This window comes from Siphateles boraxobius, unplaced genomic scaffold (genome assembly GCF_051911475.1).
Source record: "Siphateles boraxobius isolate OS27281-9 unplaced genomic scaffold, OSU_SipBor_1 7, whole genome shotgun sequence".
NCBI classification, from domain to species: Eukaryota; Metazoa; Chordata; class Actinopteri; order Cypriniformes; family Leuciscidae; genus Siphateles; species Siphateles boraxobius.
In genome coordinates, this window is record NW_027509197.1 from 1,679,061 (window position 1) to 1,701,284 (window position 22,224).

The 22,224-nt window shown below is 36.5% G+C and overlaps 1 protein-coding gene across 1 annotated transcript in view; it reads right to left on the bottom strand.

Annotated features, from left to right (window-relative positions):
- The window catches only part of LOC143723149 (kalirin-like), an 83,783-nt gene extending 61,837 nt beyond the window's left edge, over positions 1 to 21,946 (bottom strand). Inside the window, exons 1-2 of the mRNA XM_077215140.1 lie at positions 21,708 to 21,946; positions 8,749 to 8,995 (exon numbers count right to left, since the gene is read on the bottom strand). Of these exons, the coding sequence (XP_077071255.1) occupies positions 8,749 to 8,995; positions 21,708 to 21,752 (292 nt within the window). The 5' untranslated portion in view covers positions 21,753 to 21,946. The remainder of the gene's footprint in view (positions 1 to 8,748; positions 8,996 to 21,707) is intronic.
- Between the last annotated feature and the right edge of the window lie 278 nt (positions 21,947 to 22,224).

Here is a 22,224-nt window from a genome sequence, read left to right on the forward strand (position 1 = left end):
GCAAAAATGTAAGTATGTATGGTATGAGGTATGAGGTAATGAGGTATGTTTATCCAATGTTGAAAGAGCCGATATTGAAAAAAAAATATACTTATTGTTTGGGAAAAAGTGGTACACTTTAGCATACTTTAAAAGAGTACTTATTAAGGAAATAATATACTTAAGTGCGACTGAATGTAATGTTTTCAGACACTTCAACCTCATTTTCATTTAATTTTAAATAACATGCATTGTGTGAAAATTCTGTCAGTATTTACTCTCCCTCATGTTGTTCAAACCCCGTAAGACCTTCGTTCATCTTCGGAACACAAATGAAGATATTTTTGATTAAGTCTGAGAGCTGGATCACTCCTACATAGGCTTCTAAGGGATTGACACTTGTTCCCCGAAAAGTTATTTAAGACATCGTTAAAATAGTCCAAGTGACTACAGTGGCTCAATTTTTATCAAATGACGAGAATACTTTTTGTGCGCAAAAAATTGAGCCACTGTAGTCACTTGGACTATTTTAACGATGTCTTAAATAACTTTTCAGGGAACAAGTGTCAATCCCTTAGAAGCCTATGGAGGAGTGATCCAGCTCTCAGAATTAATCAAAAATATCTTAATTTGTGTTCCGAAGACGAACGAAGGTCTTACGGGGTTGGAACAACATGAGGGAGAGCAAATACTGACAGAATTTTCATTTTTGGGTGAACTATCCCTTTAAGAGTGTTTTAAGTACCACTTAAGTCCGTTTTTATATGCAATTTCATAATTACTTTTTAAAAGATGCTTAAAATGTACTGGCAAATGTACTGACAAGCATTTATGGCAAATTACTTTATACTTTATACTTTTCTATTCAACTTGTTTCACATCGTTATTTCTATTGACATTATATGTCATGCATTTAAATATATGTGTAATGACATATGTGTAACAAAGGTGTTACATTTAAAATTAACTGTAACATTTAACTTTACATCAAATAACACACTACATTTAAAAAATATATAATAAAGTAATTTACATGTGCTTTAGTATGCTAATCAACATCAAATTAAGTGTTTTTAAAGCACAACAAAATATTATTAAAATTAACTTAACATGTACTTTAAAGTATTTTAAAAAAAGTGCACTCCAAGTACACTTGAGTGGCCATTAATTTCATTCATATTATATTATCTGCAAGTATGTTTTTAAGCTTTTAAGATCTGAAGTACACTTCAAGTGCACATTCAATACATTTAAGTTAACTTTTTTTTTACTAAACTAAAGAAACAAGTCACATAGGTGAACAAGCTCAATGCAAAATATATACATCATATATATATATAAAGCTACTGTTGTGCAGCAAACTTGCACTGGCTATCTACATTAGTTCAGCACAGATCAGTTCTAGTACAGTGTCTATGAAACCAACCTCCCACACGACTGCAGCAGCAACATTTCTCGAGAATCCAGCCACAGCAGGAGCGCACACCCTTATCACTCCTCATGACCGCTCAGAGATGCATGTCTCAACACAGAGAGATGTTCCGGGAGGACTGAGTAATTACTCTCATTCAGCCTGACTTTACCTCATCCACAACAGAGAAAAGGGGGCGGAGCAACAGAACTCGCTCTCATGTTTCACTTCTGACCAGACAAAAGCCACAGTCAGTGCTGTATGTGATAACATGAACCCATGACAATGCGTCCTGCTGTAGTGCGCTTACGGGACACCACAGGGGTCGATACGCTCCCTGTCTCTTTTCTCTCTGAAGTACTTAAATGAGAAGCTCATGGAAAAGAAAGCATACATTCCCATGCAGATAACGTAAACTAAACTTCTGAACTGGATCAGAGAGAAAAGATTCACTGATGCTTAAAGTTCATCTCAGAATAAGGTGAAGATTACATGAAATTAATACAAAATGGCTGGACATTTGTTTGCAGGCTAAACTGTTTTATCAGGAAACCTTTCACCTGTTTTATGTGTCACAATACTGCATTTCTGGAATAACTGGAATCAACAGAGCAATTATATATATATATATATATATATATATATATATATATATATATATATATATATATATATATATATAAACGTACCATACATACCTGTATTTAAAGAACTAATAAGTGCAGCAGTAATTATAAAAGTGTTTAGACGTATTTTGAATGTACTACATTGCAAATTCATTATTTCTAATGTGCAATTACAAATATACACTATGCACTTACACTGAACAAAATTATAAACACAACACTTTTGTTTTTGCCCCCATTTTTCATGAGCCTGAACTCAAAGATCTAAGACTTTTTTTTGTACACAAAAGGCCTATTTCTCTCAAATATTGTTTACAAATCTGACTAAATCTGTGTTAGTGAGCACTTCTCCTTTGCCGAGATAATCCATCCACCTCACAGGTGTGACATATCATGATGCTGATTAGACGGCATGATTATTGCACAGGTGTGCCTTATGCTGGCCACAATCTTTTTAAGAGTATGCGGGTGCATGAAGATTAATCGTTTTCACAAATGTGGCGGTTAAAGCTCAGAGCTGGTTTGCTGGTTCACCGATTCACTAAACTTCCACTCAGACGGCAACAGAATGTGATGATGAAACTCAAACCTTCTTCTGCTGACCGTGAGATGCATTACACGTATATAGGAAACATCTGGAATCAAAGTCAACATCTAGATCAGCATCTCAGAGTACATGTGCTGGACTGGCATGTGTCTTATTACAGCTGCGGAGTGTTCAGAATGAAATTAAGCCCTACACATTTCAGTCTTAGCTAGAAATCTTCATGAAATAGAGAATTAAACTGAATTCAGCTAAAGTTGTAGTATGTTCCAGTTCTGCATGGACACTGCCTTCATTTCCATATGAGCCGCCTCGGCAGGTGTTCTACGTTATGTCCTTTTTGCATTTTGCACCGGAATCTTTATGGTAATTACACAGACACAGTCTTCAACCACACCAGACAGGAGGAGTTATGCAAATCAGTCTCAGATGCTAAAATAGACCCAATATTAAAAGCGCAGTACAAATATATGTCTTCCGCACACCTCTGCACGCCAACACATTGAAACCACTTATCTGACTAGCCTGAACTCAAATTCAACAGACTAATGAATGAATGTAGAGAGAAACTGTCACATCTAATGCTAAACGCATCCCTAAGATCTGAACTTAAACATGCAACATTCTCAGAACGTTGGGTTTTGTCAAAGTTATGAACAAACATTCTTCCAGTAATGTTAATAGAATGATCCATTAAAGTTATCTGGTCTTTTAGATCTTCCTCAACGTTATTTATACAATGTTCAAAGAAAGGTGTTTTTTTTCTTCTTTTTTTTTCCTGAAAAATGTTTTTAGTTGTTTGGTTTGTAAATGTTACTAATGGCACTTTTTAGACAACATTCAAATGTAAAGTTCCTAAAACGATAAAACAGAATGTTTGATGTAATGTTCGCATCACCAAGATAAAGTAAATAATACTTATTTAAATAAGTATTATTTAAATAAGTTAAAATATTTAAATGAAATATTTAATAAATGACATATTAATAAATAAATTAAATATTTAAATAATTTTTAGAAAAATTTGAACATGAAGCTTAACTTAATGGTTCGCAAAATGTTCTCCATATAAAAACTTATTTGGCTGATAATTCATGAATTATTCTTTATCTCGAGGCTTCAGGAAGCTATATAATAAAACCCTGACATTTCCACTTCAGCAAATGAATCCTACGAGTAACAGAAAAGAAAAGATGTGCCGATTGGAAAATTGCAACACACAAAGAAAATGGAATATTCCACATTCCACAGAGAAGTTTAATTTCTTCCTATTTGTAGGGTGTTTCAGTGTGAGTCACATGTTTTTTGGTCAATAATGATGACACTTTACATCTTTTGTTTATTGAACACAATGGAAAAAAGTCTACAGCAGTGGATATCAACTACTTTAACTTCAAGGCGTCACATTTAAGCACATTAAGTAACCTTGAGGCCCGTTAGGAGGTTTGTTGAGGCCCTCTGGTTGAGAACCACTGGTCTATAGCGGTGTAGTTCCACAATGAGCAAAATGTACTATTTATTTCCTTCATTTTTGTTTTTCATTTTACTGTGCATGATTCATTGTTGCATGCAATTAAAACAAATCCAGTCAAGTCCCGCCCTATGTTATTTCCCAAACCTGATTCACTCTGAAATATTTCACATTATAAAAGTGATATGAACGTTTTCCATTTTGACATTAAACAAATCTTTACAGCTTTATCCTGTGAGCTGGAGAACATGCTAATGTTAAACAAGAGCACATCACTGTTTGAGGTAAACGGCCTCATAGTATCGGTCTAATTAAAAGGCCATGGAGAGGCCACTCATGTCACTGGAAATAAAAAGCAAGTCTACCCAGCACCATGTGTTTAATAAGGGCATCGGGACATCATGTCACTAGCGCAGACTTTAAGAGAAACTTTTAGAGCTCTTTGGGAGTCAATTCCATTTCTATCTAATACCAAAGATATGGTGCTATCTAGAGGACAAAGTGTGTAGTGTCACTGCAGTCACTGTACTATGGCAGGAAAATGCATTGCACTCAACAAACACATTGTAGTTACTATCAAAAGCAATTTCAACATCTCTTCCTTGACTCATTATTTGATCAGACTGCCAAAATTTTATTTATTTTTTTAAATGAAAAACTATACAGTTAAATGAGTTTATACACTACTTGTAATAGTTTGGGGTCAATAATATACATTATTTATAGAAATTAATACTTTTAATCAGCCAGGATGCATTGAATTGATCAAAAATGACAGAAAATATATTTATATGTTATAAAAGGTTTAGTAACTTTATATTAGGTGTTACATATTTATATTTTACTAGTAAAATATCTCTGAAGTATATTTCCATTAATATTTACCCTTTTTTTGCACACCAGGGTGACTAGGAACATGAAACTGTCTAGCTATGACTTCTTGTTTCACAGGAGTTTAAATATGAGGAAACACAAAGGCCAAACTCCCTTAATCATCCATCACAATGAGTAAAACCAAAGAATATAGTTCTGATGTGCATTAAAAGATTGTTGACCATTACAAAATAGAAAGTGGCTGTAAGAAAATAGCTAAAGAATTGAAAATCCCCATTTTGACCATCAGGGCAACACTTAAGAAGTTCCAATTAACTAAAGATGTTACGAATCTGACAGAAAGAGGACGTGTGTCTATATTGTCTTAATGCACGGCGAGGAGGAGAGTTTGAGTGGCCAGAGACTCTCCAGGGTTCACAGATGGAGTATTGCAGAGATTGCTTGAGCCTTGGGGGTCAGAAAGCCTAAAACAATGATCAAACAGCCCCTACATCACAAGAAAAATCTCCTCGCTCGTTCAAAAACAAACTCCAGCATATTCAGTTGTCAAACATGACTGGAACTTCAAAAGAGACTGGATTCTATGGTCAGATGAGACTAGGGTGACCACCTGCTAATAAGCCCAAGGTGGGACAAGGGGTATGTTTCTGAGGGACAATGTGGGACACTGCCTGGCGCGGCGGTGCCCCCACCCCACGGACAGACTCACTGATAGTGGTTTACCCATTTCTAGCACATACCACCTTACATGGTATATTAATAATGCCCTATTCCCCTAAACATGTGTAATTGCTGATGTATGCTCATGAATAGGCCAACCAATGTGTATTTTTTTCTAAATAAAGATTCATAATATTTTGAACATTCAATGAATTGACAGATGCACTTCCACTTACGATTTACTTTAGCTATTTAATTTTATTTATTTTTCATTACAATTTATTCACCTTAAATAAATAATAATATAAAATTATAGGATTAACAGGAATAGCTTGTTTTCACATGACGTCACGTCACTGCGTTGCCATAGCGATACATACAGATGGAGGGCAGGAAGTGATTTTCTATATTTAGGACTCACTACAACAAACTCAAAATGCCTATGTTTTGCGTCGTTTATGGTTGCTCAAATCGATCAAACCTCGAGGAGTTTTTATCGTGTGCCAAAATTTGTTGTTCATAAGGGGGGAAAATACAAGAAATTGACAGAAAAACATCGGAAAAATTGCCGGTCGGGAGGAGCCGAATGGGAAAATGCCTGTGTGTGTCAGTGATCACTTCGTCAAAGCTGAGTTAATACAGCTTATGTGTCTGTTTGTGTAACGTACCAGTTTTTGAACTTTGTAAAGTCAAAGTATGTCTGTGAGACGAGGTAGTTGCTGATATCTACCGCCTCAATGGCAGGCAAATCTTTCAATTCAGTTGAAAATCGGTCCTCTTCATAACGTATGGATCACGTCCAACATATGTTTAGATTGTTTGTTTATATATTTCTCTTGTAATAGCGTCTAAAGTAGTACAGTACGGACTTTCCTCCATCACGTCCATTGCGTTCTTCACTTCCTGCCCTCCATCTGAATTTCGCGCGTCAACACAAGTCACGTGACTGCAAACAACCTATTGTAGTTGCTCAACACCACAGGAACAGTTTAAAAAAAATTCTTAACTCACAACTCCAGAGGTTCACGGAACGAGAAGTCACTGCGCTGTCATGACAACAATGAAAAAGTTGACAAAAACCTAGTCAGCAATTCAACTGAGGTCACGTGGGTGTGGCAACAGTAGCGTGCTGAACTGTCAAGTAATGTTCGTTTGGGTGCCTGGGGCTCGAGGATATAGAGCGACCGACTTTTTTTTGAGCAAGCATTGATTATGCGTGACACGGTCTCAATTTGCGGGACGCATGAATTGGGCTTCAAACGCTGTGCGCGCACGCGCTACGCGGGACGGGTGGTCACCCTAGATGAGACAAAAAAAGTGTTTGGCAGCAAACACACCAGATGTGTTTGGTGCACACAGGGATGAAAAGTACCCCATGCCTACGGTTAAATATACTGCTGGATCTTATATGTTGTGGGCCTATTTTTTTGCTGGAGGCAAAAACAAGACAACATCTTGTTCAGATACATGGCATCATGGATTCTAGCAAATACCAACAGACAAGAAATCAAAACCTGACTGCCTCTGCTAGAAAGCGTATAATGGGCCATGGTTGGATCTTCCATCAGGACAACGGTCCAAAACAAACATCAAAATCAATACAAAAATGGGTAACTCAGCACAAAATGAAGCTTCTGCCATGTCCCCTTAACTGAACCCTATAGAAAATGAGTGGGGTGAACTGAAGAGAAGCACCACCAACTGGAACTTGTGAATCTGAAGGATCTGGAGAGATTCTGTATGGAGGAATGGTCTCTGATCTCTTGTCAGTTGTTCTCCAAACTCATCAGGCATTATAGAAGAAAACTCCGAGCATTATCTTGGCAAAAGGAGGTTGCAAAAAGTATTAAATAACAGGGAGCCCATAATTATGGCCAGCGTGTTTTGGAGAAATACATTTATTTAATAAAGTGATTTCCTCCTCTCTTTCAATTCTTTTACTACAATGAAAGGTTAGATTAGTGCAATTTTTTTTTAACAAAAGATCAATAGGATAAACAATGCATATTTACCAGGGGTGCCATTAATTCTGACCACAACTGTACTTACATAAAATGTTAGGTACAGTGTAATTATTGTGTTGATGTTGTATTGCAAAACTATTTTGCTGCTTTTGAGGTGATACAGATAAGTTTAGGACAGGTTTGATGGTATGGATTGGTTTAAGGTTGGGTTAGGGTGTTAGGGACGGTCAACTGTGTAATTGCAGATGTAACTACAGAAAAATACATGCAGGTATTTTTTAAACAAGTACAATGTAAAAACATATACATATGTATATAATAAGAGCATTGCATCAAATTATTAATTGAAATGTTTTTACAACACATAGTTAAAGACAAGTGGGAACCAAATAAATGCGGTTCTTATGAACTTTTAAACTTCTTTTAAAGGGACTATGTGTAGTTTTTTAGCTATTTTATAATCTAAAATCAATATTTTTATTCATAAATATGTCTTCAATGGTGTACAAATACCTCTGCCAATGATCTGACTTATCCTCGTAAATGAAAAATTTATTATCTTTATATACATGTGACGGTAGGTCCACGGAGGCTTCCATGTCGTTCCGCTATTTCGAAAAACTATAATAGCAGAGAGGGTCAAAAAGTATTAGGCCAACTCGTTTCCACAACGCATTTTCGTTCGTTTCGACGAAGTGCTATTAGAAGACATCCTGTCATATCTTTTTGGCACATAACAGCTACCGTAGATGCAACACGCATTTGAAAAAGTGAGGCGCTGGAGAGCACAATTCATGTGAATGCAAAATACAATTTCACCGCTAGATGGGAGAAATTCCTACACAATGTCCCTTTAAACTGTTTTCAACAATGATAATAATAAGTCTTTGAGCAACAAATCAGCATATTAGAATGATTTCTGAAAGATCATGTGACACTGAAGACTGGAGTAATAATGCTGAAAATTCAGCTTTGATCGCAGGAATAATTTACAATTTTATAATATGTGAAAATAGAAAACATTTGAAAATGTAATAATATTTCACAGTATGAAGGCAAATAAATGCAGCCTTGGTGAACATAAGAGTCTTAAGTGTAAACATGAGCCTAAGACTCCAAAAACAGTAGTGTGTAATTCCCAAAATAAACAAAAATGTCAGGGAATGATTATGAACATATATCACATACTCAACTTTAACTAAATGCATAAGCAGAACAGAGAATCTCCAGCTGGTCCAGAAAACCCAGCTCTTTCTTACCTTTGCCCGCTGGGAAAAAGCAGTCCATCTCCACACTGCTGCGCGAGTGAGAGATGCAGAGAGCGCTGCTGGGTACCAGTCCCTCCTGAGACGGGGTCTTGTCTGTGGTCCGGACCAGACACCATCCCGGTCGGTCTCCGGGACGCTCCAACAGCTCCACCGTCTGACCGGTCTGGATGCTGAGCTCAGACGTGCTGCTCGACACGAAGTCCTGCAGGACCACCGTCAGCTCACACCCTCCAGAGAGCTGGAGACAGAAGAACATATTGCTTTTAATGGAGTGGAAAACATTTGATTTAGGGGTGGGCGATATACTGTCCCGGCAGAGGCAGACACCATTAAAGTATAAAGGTGAGCGGTTATATATCACAAAACAAGTCATTTTAAAGCGCTGGAACAAGAGCTCATTTCCGTATATGCACACTGTCTGAGAGATTAAAAGCATAGTTCACCCAAAAATGAAAATTATCCCATGATTTATGATCTTAGGTGTATATGACTTTCTTCTTTTAGGAGATGCACTTTTATGATGGATAGATACACTTTTATGATGGATAGATGCACTTTTATGATGGATAGATGCACTTTTATGGACTTCAAAACAGAAATGGCCATTCACTGCCATTAGAAAGCTTTGAAGAGCCAGGACATTTAAAAAAATATATAACTCCCGATTGTAATCGCCTGAAAGAAGAAAGTCATATACACCTAGGATGACTCGAGGGTGAGTAAATCATGGGCAAATTTTCATTTTTCGGATGAACTATCCCTTTAAAACTGCAGTGAACCAAGGACAGTCTCAAAGACATGGTTTGTAATCGCTGGTGTTTCTGACGTCACAAACTACCTTGTAACCAATCAGATCAACTTGTGATCGTCAACAAGTGGATCTCTGAGCTGAGGGAGTGAGTGGAGGCGTAATTAGGCGTAATTGAGTAATAAGCATATTCATAGAACCACATATACTAAATTAGGCAAGGGTGTAGTTACATTCAAGCTATTTTAAGGCATGTAGAAACATTTTCAAGGACAAAAACTTTTAAATATGTACTTTTAGTGATCAAAGATGAGCTTTAAGGGATGAAATTATTGACTGCAGAGAGACTAAGTGAATGTAAACAGTTGAGAAAGCAAGCATGTGTTTATTAGCTCAGTGTAGTCAATATTAAAGTCTACTCACTGCTCTTGACTGAATCCCTTTTGTAACTTTAATAAGCATAACTTACATTAATTTATATTTAATTTACACAGTGAAGACTATGCAGTGTTTTTTTTTGTACATTGAATTAGTTTTTACAATGTATGTAGTATTTATTAATTTCAGTGCTTGACGCTTTTCAGGTAGGTCTATTTCATTTGTGTCTTTGTTCTATTGTAGTTTTTTCCTTATTGCTTGTAATTAGTTTCTCTGTTCTTATTTTCTCACTGACTGTTTATTTGTCATCAGTAAAATTGATTTTTTTTATTTTTTTACTTTAAGCTAGTATTGTAAAAAATATAGCATAAAAATCGTATTTAAAAAAATTACTATATTGTAATGTCTATCGTTATCGTGAAATACAATTACTCATATCGTGATTTTGATAATATCGCCCAACCCTAATGAACTCATATATTATAATATCTCAATTGTCTGGAGTGTTGGGTTGGTGTGCAGGGTATAGCTCTTCAGTGGTTTGCTTCGTATGTAAAAGGCAGGACAGTTGCTGTGAATCTAGGAGACTTCTCTTCTACATTGGCCCCTTTAGTTTGTGGTGTCCCTCAGGGGTCGATTTTCGGACCGTTGCTGTTTTCGCTCTACATGCTTCCTTTAAGCAGTGTTTTTTGAAAGTATAGCATTTCATATCATTGCTATGCAGACGATCTCCAATTTTTACTTTCCTGTGAGGCTAGATAAAACCTGTTCGTTGGACAAAGCACAGGAATGTTACAGTGACATTAAACTCTGGCTATCTAGCAGCTTTTTCCAATTAAATGAGAGTAAAACTGAGGTTTTGAATGTAGGCTCTCCCGTCTCATCTTGCTTTCCTGATCATTTGGGTAATTTATCCCTATAGACTGAGAATCATGTAAAGAGTTTAGGGGTAATCATGGACTCATCACTTAACTTTAAGAAACAGATTGGTGCTGTTGTCAAAGGAAGCTTTTTTTAACCTGAGATCAATTGCTAAAGTAAAGCATTTTTTATCTAGTGAGGATTTAGAAATTGTAGTTCATTCTTTTATTACATCTAAGCTTGACTACTGCAATTCTCTATATATCGGTCTCCCCCAGACTCTGCTTGTCTGCCTACAGTTAGTGCAGAATGCAGCGGTAAGGCTTTTAACGGGGGTGCGAAAGAGAGAACATATTACTCCGGTACTGCAATCCCTACATTGGCTTCCGGTCAAATTTAGGATTGATTTTAAAATTCTCTTGTTTGTTTACAAGGCATTGTCAGGCCTTGCCCCCCAGTACATCAGTGATCTTATAGTTCCTTACTATCCTTTTAGAGTGCTCAGGTCATCCGATCAACGACTTTTAAAGGTACCTCGTTGTAATTTAAAATCAAAAGGAGATTTTAAATTACTTTCTCCGTAGTAGGTCCAAAACGTTGGAATAGTCTCCCATTCCATGTGAGGTCAGCTCCATTGATTACAACTGTTAAGTCTTATTTAAAAACTTATTTATTTTCTTTAGCTTTTGAATAAAGTATGTCTGTTTTGTTGTATGACTTTCATGTTATTATTCTGTAAAGCACTTTGGGGCAACGTCTGTTGTTTAAAAAATGTCCTATATAAATAAAGTTAGTTGCTTGCTTGCTTGCTATAAGGTAATGCATTTCGCGGGATATAAATCATACAGCTAAAAAGGTCAAGTTAACATACTGGCATAGGCATACTGTGTTACTGTACACTCAAAAGTGCTACATTCAGATAAACAGAACATTTAGTGCATACAGAATGTAGATTGGAACACAGCCAGATGAACAGAGAGATAGAAAGAGAGATGTGAAGAAGGAAGTCTTCTTCATCTGTTATAGTAGAGACTTTTCACAAACCAGAAACTGATTCCTGATCAGATGTGGCATTTCGGTAATGTTTCAAGAGAAAAACAGTGTGTGTGTGTGTGTGTGTGTGTGTGTGTACGTGTTAGAGAACATTATGGCTGCTGAGGACATTATAGAACATGAACTCTGGTCAGAGTGTACATCTGTTATCAGTTTTACAGCTTTACTTCAAGCTCTCAAATATTAACAGTGAAAAGACTAGCCTGAAAACATGCTTCACATGTACAATATTGTTTTTTTTTGCAAACCCATGCGTTTCATCATTATTGGTTTAACACAGATCTCTAGACAGCAGTAAAGGTGTCATGGATAAGGTCTGAGCTGTGACATGGCCCTGGATATTGGGCTGTGGTTAAAAAAAAATTCAATTTACTATTTAATTTGGCCAAAAGCAAGAGTTACATATAAATGTAAATATAATAATAATATATGGCCACTTTATTAGGTACACCTGTTCATTAATGAAAATATCTAATCAGCCTATCACATGGCAAAAACTCAATGCATTTAGGCATAGACATGTGTTGCGTCTGAAATTGTATATTGTATAGAATGTACTACATTTGGTTTGAAACTTACTCTGCAACCATTAAAAATGTATGTTCTATATAATATGAATGTGTAGAATTAATGAAAATGGGAAGTTCTACATCTGTCATGTGACCTATGGTGTCAGCAGCGTCGCTTCACCGCCATTCACAAATTCTGTCCTGTTGCCTTATGCTGTTTTTCACATACTATTAGTAAGGAAGTATTTGATTTCGGAGGAAGCGATGGTCAAGATGAGTCGCTGAAGTTCAAACTGAGCATCATAATGGGGGAAAAAGGTGATTTAAGTGACTTTGAACATGACAGGGTTGTTGGTGCCAGACGGGCTGGTCTGAGTATTTCCGAAACTGTTGATCTACAGAGATTTTCACACACAACCATCTCTAGGATTAACAGTGAATGGTCTGAAAAACAGAAAATAACCAGTGAGCGGCAGTTCTGTGTGCAAAAATACCTTGTTTATGCCAGAGTTGTATGGCCAGACTGGTTTGAGCTGATGGAAAGGCAACAGTAACTCAAATAACGTTACAACAGAAGTCTGCAGAAGAGCATCTCTGAACTAGCCTGGGAAAACCCAGACAACTTCCGGCAAATTTAGATTTGCTCTGAAAGTTAGTCTGGCAAAGAGCTCATTGAAGTCCATTTCCAATCCGTCGAAATCGCGGCACCAATCAGAAACGTTGGGGCGGGCTTTACACGATGACGACAGCACAGCGACGGTGAAGCAGATTTTGTACATTTACAAAGATGGATGCCGCCGTGGAACTATGTGTGACGGTTATAGTTGAACACCGTCATTATAACTCTATAACCGCCAAAACCATGTTATTAAAATATTTTTTTCACAAACATTTATCATAGAGAATGTTTAAATACTAATATCAGCTTACGAGGGAAACGGAGGCGGATTTAGTGGTGTGATCGGAGGTTGCTACTGCTGGAGCTGATTCGGGAGAGGTCTGTGCCCATTTACCGATCAGAGCGCGCGCTGACACGGATTAAAGCCTTGTTTATACTCAACGCGTCCGCACGAGCGCAAAGGTGCGCAAAAATGACGCGTTCGGTGCGCAAGACCGGCAAGACCCCATTTCGCTTGCCTGTGTGCACAGGTTTTTTGTAACAGCGAGCACGGCGCAGCATCCGAGGATGAACGAATTCAAGCCTTATCTGCCCGAGCATGTACGTATCACCACACCGGCACCCAGTTTGCGCGTCTAAATTGCAAAGTTCATTGCAAAGTTTTTTTTTTGTTAAGTTTTTGTTTACTGTGTGTGATTTATTTAATGGAAAGCACATTCACTTCAAGTTGTCTTGCTGTTAATTTTAAATAAATGTAGAGCAAGTAGTGTCTGCTCGTATTCAAACGTTGTTCTATAACGTCGCCCTGCATATGTCATCTCCTTCATCGCTCTGATTGGTTTTAGGTCTATCCAATTGCGCCCAGAGGCATTTGAGCTACGTCCGTTGGTGACGCCCCTTTGGAAATGATTTGTCTATGAAGCTTTGCCAGACCCTAACTCAGTTACAACTGAGAATGGTCTGGTTTTAACCTGGCTATCTCTGAACATACAAAACATCAAACCTTGAACCAGAAGCGCTTCAGCAGCAGAAGACACACACCGGTGTCACTCCTGGAAACTGAGGCTACAATTCACACAGGCTTACCAAAATCAAACAATAGAAGATTGTAAAAATGTTGCCTGCTCTGATGAGTTGATTTTTGCTGCGATGGTCGGGTCAGAATTTGGCATAAACAAAATGAAAGCATAGAGCCATCCTGCCTTGTATCAGGGGTTCAGGCTGCTGTTGGTGTAATGGTGTGAGGGATATTTTTCTTGCCACACTTTGGGCCCCTTAGTAATTGAGCATCATTTAAATGCCACAGCCTACCGGAGTATTGTTGCTGACCATGTCCATTTCTTTATGACCCATGAGTGTTACCCATCTTCTCATGGATACTTCCAGTAGGATAACGTGCAATGTCACAAAGCTCAAATCAGTTCAAACTGGTTTCTTGAACATGACAATGAGTTCACTAAACTCAAATGGCCTCCACAGTCACCAGATCTCAATCCGATAGAGCAGCTTTGGGATGTGTTGTAATGGGAGATTCATATCATGGATGTGCAGCTGTCACATCTGCAACAAATGTGTGATGCTATCATGTCAATATAGACCAAAATATCTGAGGAATGTTTCCAGCACCTTATTGAATATATGCCACAAAAATGAAGGTAGTTCTAAAGGCAAATAAATAAATAAATAAATACATTATATTGTATTAACTGTAATAAAAGGGCAGCTATAAAAAAAACGCCACTGTTGAGCATCAAACGTGTATTTGAAGTATTTTGAAGTGTCAAGAACTTCTCCATGCAGGCTGGAAGTTGTGCATCTCTGTGAGCTTTGGTAGAGGCTGCTGAAATGCAGTTGTATCTGCCAGCCTGTGTGGAGACGTTCAGAGACTCCAGCAGCTTCAAGAACCTGTTTGCTGCTCAACAGTGGCGTTTTTATAGCTGCCATTTTAATACAATTCATTTGTTTAATTTAAAACCTTCCTTAAGCCTTTATCAGACCGAATTCTTCTGTGCTCTAAATCACTGACAAACGTTTTGACAGTTCGATAATCTCTATTCAGTTTTTGCAAAATATTAGTCAACCCACTAATAAACAGTGAGAGCATTTGTAGAACTGTTTTAACTTCTTTTTTTTCCTGAAGAAAATAAAGTGGTGATTGCATTGGATGTAAACCTTAAGGGTAGAGTATTTCAAATATCTCGGCATTACATAGGATCAAAATCTCAACTTCAATCAGCACACTCTCGGGGTATACAAGTGTTGTCAACAAACACTGACAGCTATCCGTAAACACTTGTCTGTTCAGCCACGTCGTCTTCTTTTGTATTGCAGTATTATTGAGCCAGTCCTTATGGTGCCAAAAACATTCAGGTTTTTTTCATATGCTAGCGGTCACCACCAAGAACAAATTCTTGAAGATAACTTATTTAGCAAGTACAATTATTGGTATCCCTACCCCTAATTTATCGGATAGTGTCTCGACAATCACATTGCGAAAGGCATAAAAAATCTTAAACGACTCAGACCACCCACTTTACAAATATTTGATCCCCCTGCCTTCTGGCCGTAGGTATAGGTTACCGGTGTGTAGAAAGGCCAGGTATAGTTGGAGTTTTGTTCCTGTATCTTTACGAGCTCTATAGGAAATCGGCCATTGATACGTCATGTACGCTCTCTTGTTTTTTGTTTGTTTTTTTATGTCAGGAACTATATTTGATGCTATTATGATATGTCGACAATTTAACATGTTATGTGTGTTTGTGTTATGTACGCATCTACGGTGGAAACAAATTTCCTCTCGAGGACAAATAAAAATCAATCTAAAACATCACTGTGAGTGGTTGCTAAGGAATAAAGCTAGAGTGTTCTGGGTGATTGCTGGGGTGTTGCTAAGTGGTTGCCAAGGTGTTCTATGTGGTTTCTAGCGCATTGCAATGGCGTTCTGAGTTGCTAAGGTGATCTGGGTGGTTGTTAAGGTGTTTTTAGTGATTGCTAGGGAGTTTCTAAGGTGTTCTGAGTGGTTGCTAACTGATTGGTTTTGTTTTGTGAGTGGTTGTGGTTTCTAAGTGGTTGTTAATGCATTGCAAGTGTTTTCTGATTTTCTAATTTGTTGCTAAGGTGTTGCTAAGGTAAAGCTAGGTGTTCTGAGAGATTGACTACTAGTTCAAGTTAAAAGAGTCCTTCCCTTTGTCTTTATGATATTCAGGTCTCTTCAAAAGTCCCTGCTTCCATGCAAGTCTAAGGGATTTTTTATTCACACATCCACCAGGCAAAAATCATAAGGGCATGCAATCATAAAAAGTTGCATGATGAATTGCAATGCGTTTTAGGGGTTTGCTGAAATCTAACAATAAAACATCACCAGAGGATCTGCTCGAAGACTCGAGGAAACAGATGGAGGCACAAACAGGTGTTAATCACATGCATTAACACTAAGACATCTGCTGAATGAGCCAGCAAATCCTGTGGAACTCTTCAATAACCACACAGATTTAGAGACAGGTGACTGAAAGTAACCCGTTGAACTGCACTGCTCTCCGTCAAACACACACACACACACACACACACACACACACACACACACACACACAAACACAACCTCCTCTAATCTCTCTGAGATGTGCAGCCAATAGAGGCTTCAGACCACCCTCTGTATTCCCGGTCCCTCTTTCCTCCGTCTACCACTTCTGAGACGCATGGTTTATAGCAGAAGCAATCAAAGCTCTTTTAAAATAAACTAGTGAAGATTGTGCACTCCAGCTGCAGCTCCACACCCAAAGAACACAACTATAATTCCAATACAATGCTTCATCACTGCATTCAATCGTAAAAAAATAAAATATTTAATAATATTTTAAAGAGACCAAAAGCTAAAATGATTAAAATGTGTGTATTTAATGGAGAGAGATAGAAAAAAGAATGCTTAATATAAATAGAATATAGAAAAACAAAATAGAATTCTATAAATGCTTTGGCGATACAATGTAGCCTACAATTTGTCATGCTAATAAAGCTCACTTGAATTTGAATTTGAGAAAAAAAGATCTTTGAAAGAGACAAAAAATGAATGAAACCAAAGCGGACTTATTTACAGTTTCCTTTCAAATGCATCAGTTTACAGAAGTTAAATCGGTTGATTGCCAAGATACTGCAATTTATATATATATATATATATATATATATATATATATATATATATATATATATATACACTTTTTTATATATATATATATATAATTTTATACATTTTATATTTAAGTTTTAGTATAAGTTATTTTAGTACATGAAGTTAAACTAAATGAAAATGAGATGTTGCACTGGCAATTAGCTGCATTTTTATTTTATTATATATTATATATATATATATATATATATATATATATATATATATATATATATATATATATATATATATATATATATAAAATATTTTTCTTTCTTTCATTTTATTTTATGGGGGTTAATGTTTATTTTAAGTAAAATATGGCTTTAGTTTTAGTTAACTATAATAACTCTGATCAGAAATGAGCCAAAATCAAATCAAATGCTTTTTTTTATGGACCAATAGACTTTAATTTATTTACTTGACACCTTGTGATCGATATGACTCTAAACTATTGTACATCTCATTATTGATCATAATCACTATTAAAAGTTCCGCTTTCTCACAAGTCACTAGTTCACTACATGAACATGGTTACAGGTAAATAATTATACAAGTACAAGAAGGACAAGTCTTAATGAATGCACTGAGGTTTTTACAGAACTTGAATGCGGGTTATGTAATGACAGACTACTGTCACATGTTATAGAGTTACTGGCAAAACAGATAAAAGAGTAGAACATGTTCTAGGATCAAATCCTGCACCTTAAACGATACATATAAAGCACCTGCTTTGCCTTACAGCGATTCAGCCATACAGCTCAAAGAGACTTTATGATTAACTTCAAAGACAAGACAAGCACAAAATACACAAAACATAACTAAACTATAGGCCTAACCATACATACAATTCAAGGTGCTGTGGAATTTCAGTCATACTGTAAAGAAAAAAAATGAATAGAATACAATTAAAGTAGTTCATATTTATTATCCTGTTAATAAAATAGCATATAGAAAAATAAAAGAAAGCATCATTTGAATGAATGAATGAAATGGATTTTGTTCATGTAATAAAGTAGACCTGTGATTACCCTGTTAGGACACCTGTGTCAACAATAAATTAGTCAGGCCAAAACAAACTTTCAAAAAAAAAAAAAATGTTCAAATGAAAAACTAGGACATTACGTCATGCTGACATCACATGGCACACTGTGGAAGGAGAATGCAGAAAACGATAGCAGGTGTTGTTTAATAAAGACTGCTGAGATGAAGTCCTGCTGATATTAGCCGACAGAACCACACAAACACAGTCAACAGAGTCCCAGTACAGTGCAAGTGCAACGGCCAGATCCACACCAGCAGAAACAAGTGCAAAACGAGTAAAGGACTACATTTTCAAAATCTTCCCAGATAATGGTTCTCAGAGTCACAGAAGGTCATTGGTCAATGTTTATTTACTGTTAATTTTCCTCCAGGATGTGTGAAGATTACAGAAATAGCATTCAGAGACACCAGAATGAGTCAATGCAATAATAACAGTCCATATATACTCCACAAATAACCACGCGTTTAGATTATTTCAAAAAGCACTTTTGACCAAGCAGGGTTGTGCTGCAAGGTTGTGAATAAAAGTATTAAAGAAAAAAATAACTCTTTATAACTTATTAAAACTCTTGCAGTGGAAAGATGTGTCGACCTGCAGAACAATACCATGAAACACAATAAAATACAACTTAAACCTACTCTGAACTGTGCTGCAAATCAGTGTACAAAACAAAACAAAACAAAAACAAAACACACACAAAAATAAATAAATAAATAAATAAATAAATCAAAACAGGAAAACACAAGACATGAATTACTGTTCATTACGTACAGGCGCTGTTTTAACCGAGTAAGAGCTGCATGATTAATCGTTTAAACACCACACTCACTATTCAAACACCCACGCAATCTTACTCCTAAATGACAACGATTAAACAATAAACATTGTATCAATTACATCATTACACCAGTAGGTGGCGACAAGTGACTGTTAAAATCTGTGTTTATCATTGAATGGTTCATTCAAGACGTGGATTTATCCAGTACTGAAAGAAGTGAAGTCGTTCTGAGCGAGTCATTGAATCATTCATCCAAACCAAAACATTTAAATTGATTTAATTTTTTTTTTAAATAGACTGCCGCAATTAACATTTCGTCAGAACCAGAATTATGTTATTTTGTCAGAACCAGAATTATGTTATTTTGTTTCTCTAGAATATATTAAAAGGTACAGTTGACTGTACACAAGAGTGCAGTAACGCTACTAACGCTCCCATTCCAATTCATACGAGTTATTTTCTAAAGAAGCATTTCAGAAACCATTCAAAACCTCTTGAATGGCATTAAAGGCATGGGTTTCTGCACATTTTAAAAGTAAAATGTAACTTTTTAAGACCTGAATTTAATACTGTAGGCTACATAAGGGGTGTGCAATATTGACAAAAAAAAATGATCACAATATTTTCAAAGATTGAAGATAATAGATGATATTTTGCTGAGTGTGTTTTAGTGCTGGTGCCATGGCTGGTTTAGGCCTGTTGTAGACGGCTGATGAAGACATTCAGATTATTCATATTCAATGCGGAGGTCAGATCACAGCATATTTACCACCTTAACTTAATTTCCAGGGGCATTTTTACCTATTTATGGGTGTTTTTTTTCTCAGATGCATCCATCACCTTTTTTTGTCAAATAAAAAAAATCAAACAAAAAATTGTAACTTCTTTACGTCACTGTCTTAATGAGAGTGTCGTTCTTTCTTCCGATTCGTTCAATCAGCCGAATCATTCAGGAACGAAGCAAGTGACCGTCTTTTTTGAACGGGTCATTGAATCATTAATTAAACGGATTCATTTAAAACGTGCATTAATCCAGTAACGAATCACCGTTGTGTGTTGCTCTGAGACTCTGTTCTGCTGTGGGTTCATTTAGAAATATTCGTAGGTGAAAAATAAAGGAAAATCAAACAACACTGACAATATTGCGTCTAAAATATAACTCACAACGTTAACTTATTGTATATTTAACTGTTGTATAAAAAAAATATCACATTTGCAATTGTGCTGATATTTGGGAAACTACATAACATGATAAAGTATAATGCTTATGTACCTTGAATTTTGGGGGCATATTAACTTCATACATCACACAGTGTGAATGACAAACAGCTTGCAAATCGTTAAAACAATAATTATGATATCATCGTAGACGATACATATCACACCCCTACGCACATAAAGAATGAACAATTGAACTTACATTTACCCATTTTCTACCTCTTCTCTCTTACTTTAGTACTTAATATGCCGTCATAAGGGCTGTGAATTGTCACACGATCAAGCAAATCCACAAAGAAAGAATAATACAAATCATATAGCGATAATTAGACACATCTAAATACTTTAAGACATCTCATAATAAATATACAACTTTTTAAGACTTTTTAATGATCCGTGGGAACCCTGAAAGTGAACTTTAAGCACTATACTTTATGAGACACATACTGTACAACAAGCTTTATATAGGGAGCCTTTTTTTTTTCAAATGTCACTGAGCATCAGTTCAGTCTGCTTCCTCGTTCGTGTCCTCACACCCTCTGCTTGGCAGACTTTCAGGTCACCGTAGTGTGTTGCTAGGTAATGTGGGGTCTCAGATGGAGAATATCACTTTTCAGAAAGGACATAAACGTCACACGGGCTTCATGTGATAGGTCTCGCGGATTGCAGGGCTTTATCATGGAGATCAGAGGATTCAGAGGCGCAAAACACACAACAACTGCTAAAAAAATATCAGAGCCAATGATATCCAGAATACATTATCCACATCAGTCACGTAATCATGTAATGAGACATGATTAACATTTGAAAGCGATTAAATAACAGATGAAATTCCAGTCTGTTCCTCAGACAAATCTATCGTCTGATAAACCGCATTGACTACTGCCTATATATGTGTTTTTATAATTCCTGATATTACTCTGATTCCTTTTATTTATTTTTTTAAAACAGCAGTTTGAACACTCTCCAAAACATCTCCTTTTGTGTTCCATAGAAGAAAGAAAGTCATATGGGTTTGTAACGACACAAGGAAGAGAAAATAACGGCAGAATTTTCATTTCAGGATGACCTATCCCTTTAAATGTGATAGTAAAAGAGGGTGTGTTAGGGAGATTATGTCAGTATGAAACGACCGAGTTAACAATCCGTTTCCTGCCACTGCTATCAACCTCAGTTTAACATGTACATCTCCTTATGGAATGCTGTAGCACTGACCGACACGCATATATGGACATATCAGAGGGACGTGCTTCCATAAATCTCATTTCATATACTACACTTTACACTAACACACCTAATAACACTAAAAACAATACAAACAACATGGGAAATCACTAGTATCCAAAAAAGAGTTTACACTTATTCAGAGTTTACAGAAATAACTAGTCTCCACACCTTTAACCAGCATGATCACAGACAACCGGCTCTCACAGTCTGTGTCAATAAAACCCTGATATCTCTCTGTCTCTCTCTCTCACACACACACACACACACACACACACACACACACAGATCTTTATACTACACTTGGCTTATAGAGTTAAGAAAGAAAATAGAAACAAACATGAATGTCACTTACTCGACTGCTCTCTTTGAAAAGTTTAAAACTCATCCACTTTGGCATGACGACTTATCTGTCCTCCTTCTACGACTATCTCTGCTTTCTCTCTCTCTCCTCCCTCCCTCTGTTTCTCTCTCTCTAAAGCGTCTCTGATTGGTTTAGTTCAGTGTTCAGTAGTGCAGCTCTTCTCATGGGTAAACACCAGGACACTCTGGTTGTGTCTGTATTTGTCTTTGTCGTCCACCTGTCCTCTGTTGTTAAGTTGCAAAAACGTACTTTTCAGATTCAAATCAGACCCCGGATTTATGTACCAGTCTTAAAAAAAAAATGTATGACTAAATTGTCAACTAAAAAGCAACAGGCTACAGATTACTAGTTCATTGGTCCAATAATAATTTGAATTATAATTAGTTATTATATATGAATTAAAAAATTAGGGACACTAATTGTTTGTATATTTTTGTTTTCCATTTTTCTTTTTAAATATTAAATTATTTTAATTAATAATAAAATATCATAATGACGCTAACCGGTT